Genomic DNA, 8089 nt, shown 5'->3' with positions numbered 1-8089 from the left:
TCGGAGAGTGTTTGTCTCCATCGCACTTGGAACGTACGGTGACTAAGGAATTGATACAACCAAGCGCATATCTTCCCGCAGATGCCCAATTCCAAGCATTTATATATCAATCCGTCAATATAAACCGAATCATAAGCTTTTGCGATGTCGTGATTAATACCAATGAAATGTTTTTTTTTTTCCTCTTTGCTTTTGAAATGCTGTAATATAATGAGTATGAGGCAGCTCTATTGTCCTTGTATAGTAAAAAAAAAAATTGTTTTGGATGAAGTTTTTTGTAAGAAAATCAATAATTCTCTTACATAAGATACGTTCAAAGATTTTGGAAAAAACAGATGTTAGAGCTATTGGCCTATATGATGTTATATGAAGCTTGTCTTTATTTGGTTTTGGCATGGGATTAATAAGTGCATGTTTCCATGTTTTGGGAACATATGCTGTGTTTAAAATCTGTTGAAATAATTGAAGAAAACAAAAATGCAAATTATTGCAAAGTTTTTTGAAAAAGGACGCGGGAATATTGTCTGGACCTTGGGTTGTTTTTGATTTTTTAATTGCGAATTGTAATTCTTCCATTTGTAGTGCTCCGTTTAATTCGCTTTCCTGATTGTCCGTAAACTGGATTGGTAATGGTTCGTGAGAACTGGAATTGTTGGCATAAAATTCTGCGAACAGATTACTTTGCACGAATGGGTTTGTGATGAAAGAATTTTTAATAGAAATGGTGTTGAAGGAGTTATTATCTTCATATTGCTGATTCAGTTTTCTTAAGATAGAATAAAATAAACGCGGATTTCTTGCGCTGTTACATAATTTATCCCAAATTTTTGTTTTGCTTGTTTACTATAAAATTTGAATCTGCTTGCGAATTTTTTGTGAAGAATCCAAAATTTAGTTGATATGCATCTTAATGCTTTCTTCCGATATCTGATTTTAAGGTTGTAAAGTTTGTGACAGGTTTTATCCCACCAGGGTGGGTATTGTTTGTTATTCAAAGGTATTTTTCTAGTACTATTTGTTCCGTTTTCGTACTTTGTACTTTACGAACCAGAAGTATATTAAAACTCGATGTTTTGTGTAATAAAATGGATGAAACTTCTCTTCTTCCACATTAACACAGACGTTTTTTATAGTTCAAATATATACTCTCTTTGTTTAACTTCCCAAATTTTCACTCAGAAATATATATTTATGGCGTAAATCATGCTTATTAATTTCATCAAAGTAAGAAACTAATCAAAAGCCATTCTCAAAATACCATAACATTATTCCATTTTTATTACAGTTGCCATTCGGAACTTACAAAATATTAAAAAACAAAGATAATAATCAAGTAGAGCATCAACGTGACATCTTCTCACCTAAGTTAATTTTTATTTTAAAATTTAACTTACAACAAATTATAATAACTATTACAATAACAAAATTATATAAAGAGTTCACAAGTCCAGTTTATGAGGCATTTTAATGATACGACCACTTCTCGTTTTCCTTTCCTCCTCCGAAGGTTCAATATTGCAGTCCACTGAATGACTAACTATTGGTTGCTCACTTAATTGTACACTTGGCAATTTCTCTCGAATTAGAACTGACTCTGTTGCTGACACTTCCAAAGGGTATAAGCGTTGTACCGGTCGAAGCAATTCCCCTCTTGAAGTTTTCAGTTTTACAAGTCTTGTAATACCATCTTTCCCTGGCATTACCTCTATTATTTTGCCAAGTGGCCAACTGATGCGTTTCGTATTGTCATTTCCAATTAATACAACATCACCCACTGCTACGGCAGAAGCTGTTTTACGTTCTGGTCTTTGAATCAGAGCTCCCAAATATTCCAACCGAAATCTGTTTCTTAAGGCTTTCTGTAAATTTTGCCGATACTTGACACGTTGATTAAGACTGGTGATCAGCTTTATCACAATCAGGAACACCACTCACTTTGATATCCTGCAGGAACATTGACGGAGTCAATGGAACCAACTCTGCATCATTATCCGTGACATACGTCATCGGTCGTGAATTGATTATGGCTTCGCTATCACATAACACCGTCGTCATCTGTTCATATGTTAAAGAAGATCGACCTAAGACTCTTCTTAATCTTTTAAGAATACCGATCAGTCGCTCCCACCATCCACCCCACCAAGAGGCAGTCGGTGGGTTAAACTTCCACTTAATAGGATGAAGAGCAGTGTCATTTACAATAAGGCTCCAATCCAGATTACTCAGCAGATTAGAAGCACCCACAAAATTAGAGCCATTGTCACAATAGATAATGCTGCAACGTCCCCTACGGGCTATGAATCTGCGCAAAGCCAGTAAAAATGATTGCGTAGATAAAGAAGTCACTAATTCGATGTGTACAGCCCTATAGACAGCGCAGGTGAAGAGACAGGCCCAAGACTTCTTATTATCTCTGAGAAATGGTGGCCCAGCCAGGTCAATGCCACAGATCTCAAACGCAGCAGCTTCTCGGATTCGGTCCTCCGGAAGAGATGCAGTAAGAATATCAAGCTTCTTTGCAGAATGTCTCTTACAGACAACACATTTTGATAAGATGGATCTCTGTCTTTCTACCATGTAGAATCCAAAATCGCTCTCTCAAAATGTTAAGCAACATTTGAGTACCGGCATGAGCGTTTTTTACATGATAATATATCACTATACGCTTTACAAGCTCATTTTTTGATGGTAAAATTGCAGGCGTCTTAAAGTCCTCGCTATCTGGAAGATATAAAATCTTTGTTTTCAACCGGATGATGCCGTTTCCATCTTTGAAACCTCTCAGAGTTTTCATCTTCTTCATTAACGAAGCTTTCCTTCTGTATTATTCTGATAACTGCATATTCAGCTACAGAAATTTCCTCGGAATCAAGGATTCCATATTTTCGATCATCCCTAGAAATACGACTGTTATTAATAAATCGAAGTATCCAGGCAACGATTCTTACAGTCTTGTGATAGTCCGAAAACTTGTAAATAAAGGAATTGTCAGTTTTTTTGAAGGCTCACCATAGATGATACTATTTCCTTTCTCTTTTCTTTCAACACTTCTTCTTCATTTACGGAGAATTCAGATCTAGGCCATTTATCAGATGGGTAATAGAGCCAAGGAGGACCATGCCACCACTCTGTCTCCGAGAGCTGTCGAACGGAACAACCTCTGGATGGTAGATCCGCCGGATTGATCGATCCAGGTACATAATGCCAATTTTCGGGTTTACTCGCCAATCTAATTTCTCGTATCCTGTTATATACAAATGGTGTCCAGTTTTCGCTACCTTTTATCCAACACAAGGCGGTACTGGAGTCAGTCCAAAAGAAAACTGGAATATTTCCTACTTTTAAATCTTCAATAACTCTTTGCACCAGTCTGGTACCAATAGAGCAAGCTAACAGCTCTAGTCTAGGAATTGTAATAGCTTTCAGCGGAGCTACCTTACTCCGTGCTTGAACCAACTGACATGAAGTCAAGTTTTTACTTTCACTTTTTAAATATATGCAGGTAGCATAAGATGTTTTGCTTGCGTCACAAAACACGTGTATATTTAAACTGCCAACATTATCAGGATCTTTTATTAAACATCTAGGGATAACAATTTTCCTAAGTAGACCCAACTGATTTCTCCACCTTTTGAACTTCTTAGAGATTTCTGTTGGCAATTCGGAATCCCAATTTTTTTTCATTTGCCACAGTTTTTGTAACAACAATTTCGGGTATAAGGTAACTGGACAAGTATATCCAATAGGGTCGAAAATTTTATGGACTTCTGATAGTATTTTCCTTTTAGTAACAGGTCCATTATCTTCACAATCTTCTTTTAAATTTACAGAAAGTGTATCCGAGTTTAAAGACCATTGCAGGCCTAATACTGGGACAATTTTATTTGTCACACAGGAAACCTCTTCTGTTGAGGAGTGGGAATAATTATGCTCCCACCCTCTTAGGTCGAGCTTCCTTTCTAGCATAACATCTTTAGCCACTTGAATGAACTCGTGTAACTCAGTCTCAGTTTGTAAACTAGTTAGACAATTGTCCACATAGAAACTATTTTTCAGTTTCTCTACACCAGCAGGATATTTTGAGTTACCCATTTGTGCTTCCTCCAAAATCATTTCTAGATAGTACTGGATTACAGAATTAAGCAAGAACGGACTACTACAAATTCCGAAGACGACATGGCAGTGTCTAAAGTATTTCAGCTCATTTTTTTCGTTATACCAAAGAAATCTTAAAAAATCTTTATCATTTTCTTTAAGGCGAATTTGTAAAAAAGCTTTACGGATGTCTGCTGTGACTCCAAACTTGTTCATCCGAAACCTCGTTAATAGAGTAGGAATCAATTCTACAAGATTTATTCCTTTCTCCAGACAATCATTTAAGCTGGGGGAGGCTTTCACTTTCGCCGAAGCATCGAACACAGGTCTGATTCTCGTCGTGCTATTTTCTTTCACGACATGTCTATGGGGTAAATAATGAGCCAGCAAATGAATCTCGTGCTTAGGAACTTCCTCAATTATACCCTCTCTTGCCCATTCTTCAAATATTTGATTATAATCGTCATACAGATTTTCTTCTTTTAACTTTCGTACAGTATTGTCCAGTCTCTTTAAAGCCAAATTAAAATTGTCAGGCAGTGGAGGATGATCTTCCAGCCATGGTAAATGTACCACAAAACGATTGTCTTTGTCAACCTGAACTGTTTTAAGAAAATGCTCTCTGGCGGATTCATGCAAGTCTTCTTTAGTTTTCCTATCCGATGGATCAGTAATTCCAAGGGAGTCAAGAGTCCACAATTCTGTTATTGTTCTAGTAGTAGAAAGCATAGAATTAGCAACTGAGATTCCATTTTCTTTTGAAAAAATCTGGGGTATTCGTCCCATAATGGTCCATCCTAAACGTGTTTCCATTGCTGTTAAGCCACAAGATAAAGATTTGCAACCACCGGTAATGAGTTTTCCAGCTACATCAGCTCCTATTAATATTTCGAAAGGACCGTCATAATCATCGTTCACATGAATACCATAGTCATTAAGTTCCTTTAAATGAATTGCAGGAATTGTCGGTGGGACACTTTCACAGATAACAGGTTGACTCAGTACTTTGAAATGACAGTTATAAGATTCATCACAACTTGTCAAATACAAAACACATCGTGCTTGCACACTCCTGTATTTTCTCCACCAAACAGAGAATGTTGATGATATTCCCAGCTTTCCCTTTTATATTTCATCTCTCTAGCAGTATTTTTTAAAACGTAAGAGCGCTGCGAAGCAGTGTCTATGATGGCTCTTGCCTTCCGTTTTCTCGCATCACCTCTGATGAAAACTGTTAAGGTTAGTAGCATAACACTAGGACTTTTGGATACATTTGCAAGCGCTTGATCACCATTCTGAAGACTATCTACTTCTGCAGTTTCTTTTCCAGTAGAGAAAGATGTTCGTTGGTTTACGTTGTGACAGAGTATAATGTGATGTCTTTTTCCACAGCCTAAAGAAGTTACTTTTGAATAACATTTACGAACTTGGTGACCCGGTTTTAAGCACAGGAAACAACAACCTGATTTCTCAACAAGATTCTCTCTGTCCTTCATCGGCATTTTCCGTACCTTCAAACAGTCAGTGGAATTATGTAAATTGTGGCAAAATATACACTGTCTTTGTTCTTTCGACGAAGTTAAAAGATCAGCTGCACTAGCTATTTGACGAGTGTCCCCATATTTGTGTTTATTATTTGCAGCCTTTTTCTCCTTGAATGATTTAAAATTAGGCTTGGTATCAAATCCAAAGTTTTGTGAGGCTAAAATTATACGTTCCTCTGCTTGTACTTCATCTTGAAGAAACTCAAGAATTGAATCTAGATCAGTTTTTGTAGTAGTTTTACTATTTTGATTTTCCTCATCATGTGATTTACGATTTGTAGATCTATACCGTTCCCAGGCTAGAAGTGTTTCCTCAGGTAAAGCAGACTCAACAAGTGGGAAAAGCATCGCCGCATATTTATCCCTTGTTACTCCTAATATCTCAAGCGCACGGAGCTTTGTTTCCAATAAATCATAAAGATTTCTTAGAGATTTTTTCGGCATATTCTGCTTTTGAAGAACCAATGATAAAAGATCTCTAACATACACTTGTATAAGTAATTCTTCTCGGCCGTAACGTAATTTCAATTGTTCTATAGCTTTCTCATAACTGTTTCCTCCTGGTGGAAAACTTTTAATTAATTCTTCAGTGACACTTCCTTTTCCATACATTGGGATAGGTATGCAAATTTATCATGTAAATCTAAATTTTGGTCTTTATCGACTTTCTCAAATTGACCCCAAAAACTTACCCAGCTTCTTATATCTCCATTAAACGTAGGTAACTGAATTTTAGGGTAACGTAATAATGTATTCTGCTGAGAAACACCACAATTCGACGAAACATCCATTCCTGCAGTTGAAAGTTGTTGTAGTTTCAACTGTAATAATCGCCAACGGTCTATATAGCTTTCAGATTCATCAATCTCTTTATTTATAACATCATCTTCAACGTTTTCAGAAAAAAGAAACTCTTTAACATTGTCTTCAGAATTTATCATTAACATAGCTTTCTCCTCGATAATTTTTAATTTGATTATTTTATCAGAAGTTTCTAAATTTGTTTCTTCAGCATCGAATTCATTACATGCTTTAGTAAACAATCTCCTCTGCTGAGTTCTATTTTTCTTTGCGGTTTCCATTTCAGCTCATAAATATTCAAATACAAAAACCATAAATGCTCAGCTCAAAATAAGATAAACAAATAAACGAAATAAAACTCACTCAGTAATGAGCAGACGAGTCCTGTCGCGGACGCCATATGTTCCATTTTCGTACTTTGTACTTTACGAACCAGAAGTATATTAAAACTCGATGTTTTGTGTACTCATAAAATGGATGAAACTTCTCTTCTTCCACATTAACACAAACGTTTTTTATAGTTCAAATATATACTCTCTTTGTTTAACTTCCCAAATTTTTACTCAGAAATATATATTTATGGTGTAAATCATGCTTATTAATTTCATCAAAGTAAGAAACTACTCAAAAGCCATTCTCAAAATACCATAACATTATTCCATTTTTATTACAGTTGCCATTCGGAACTTACGAAATATTAAAAAACAAAGATAATAATTAAGTAGAGCATCAACGTGACACTATTGGATATGATTTCTGAAATGTTTGATGAAACCGAGTCTAGGTTAAGATTTGTATCTTCAAAATTTTTTTCCGATTGAAATAAAATAGATTGCCATTTAATTTCTGTGAGGAACCTTTGTTTATTGTGTAAAACTTTGCAGGTGGAAATTATGGGGAAACAAAACAATCTGTTCTACAGAAGAGTGATTTGGAACAAAGGGTAAGATCCAGAAGTGATTGGTTACCTGCAGGAGTAATGTGCGTCGGGTTCGAAGTATTTAAAATGACAAAATTTGAATCCGTTAACCAATCGACAAAATTGTTGCTGAGTCTGGAAGAAGTGGTTGAGCCCCAAAAAGGGTGATGTAAATTAAAGTCACCAAAGATGAAAGTTGGTACAAAAAGAGAGTTAAAAAAGTTTCCGAAAATTTCAATGTCAAAACCTGTAGGAGCGTAAATGTTAACTATACAAAAGTTTAGAGAAGCTGTAATGATTTTAACGGTGAGGATTTCCACGTCCGAATTTTGAGGGGATTATGTATGCCGACAAATGATCGGGGATTCCAATTAAAAGGCCTCCTCCCAGTCTGCCTTCCCTGTGAGATCTAAAAAACCTTTTTTTATAGAAACTAAAATCTTCTTCAGCATAAAGAAAAGTTTCTTGAAAAATCCAGAAATCTGAAATTGAGAAGGGGGGAATACCAAGCCAAATTTTTTTTATTCCTAATACTACGGCAATTCCACTGAACAAAACGCATACTAATAGATTAAACCAACAGAAAAGGAAAAAATAATCTGCAAACTCTGCAAAAAGTCAACCAAACACCGAGGTGACGTACACACACACACACACACACACAAAAAAAAACCAAGCATTTGGGAAAGATAAAACTGAAGCAGCGCTTTGCAAATAAGAGAAACAACAA

At 35.9% G+C, this 8089-nt stretch overlaps 2 protein-coding genes across 2 annotated transcripts; both read right to left on the bottom strand.

Annotated features, from left to right (window-relative positions):
- Positions 1 to 1890: 1890 nt before the first annotated feature.
- Positions 1891 to 2577, bottom strand: LOC129965631 (uncharacterized). Its single transcript, XM_056079692.1, has one exon. It carries the CDS (start codon positions 2575 to 2577, stop codon positions 1891 to 1893), a length of 687 nt encoding a protein of 228 aa, XP_055935667.1.
- A 411-nt stretch (positions 2578 to 2988) lies between these two features.
- LOC129965629 (uncharacterized) lies at positions 2989 to 6251 on the bottom strand. The gene is made up of 2 exons (XM_056079690.1): positions 5144 to 6251; positions 2989 to 5099 (listed from the first exon to the last, which is right to left on the bottom strand). Exons 1-2 carry the CDS (start codon positions 6249 to 6251, stop codon positions 2989 to 2991), a joined length of 3219 nt encoding a protein of 1072 aa, XP_055935665.1.
- Between the last annotated feature and the right edge of the window lie 1838 nt (positions 6252 to 8089).

This window comes from Argiope bruennichi, chromosome 4, assembly GCF_947563725.1.
Source record: "Argiope bruennichi chromosome 4, qqArgBrue1.1, whole genome shotgun sequence".
Classification (NCBI taxonomy): Eukaryota; Metazoa; Arthropoda; class Arachnida; order Araneae; family Araneidae; genus Argiope; species Argiope bruennichi.
This window is presented reverse-complemented; position numbering and strand designations above follow the sequence as displayed.

Coding starts and splice junctions, on each gene's coding strand:
- LOC129965629 (XM_056079690.1), bottom strand. CDS start 6,251: ATGTATGGAAAAGGAAGTGTCACTGAAGAATTAATTAAAAGTTTTCCA. Junction 5,100..5,143: donor GTGCAAGCACGATGTGTTTT/GTATTTGACAAG, acceptor GTCATTTCAAAG/TACTGAGTCAACCTGTTATC.
- LOC129965631 (XM_056079692.1), bottom strand. CDS start 2,577: ATGGTAGAAAGACAGAGATCCATCTTATCAAAATGTGTTGTCTGTAAG.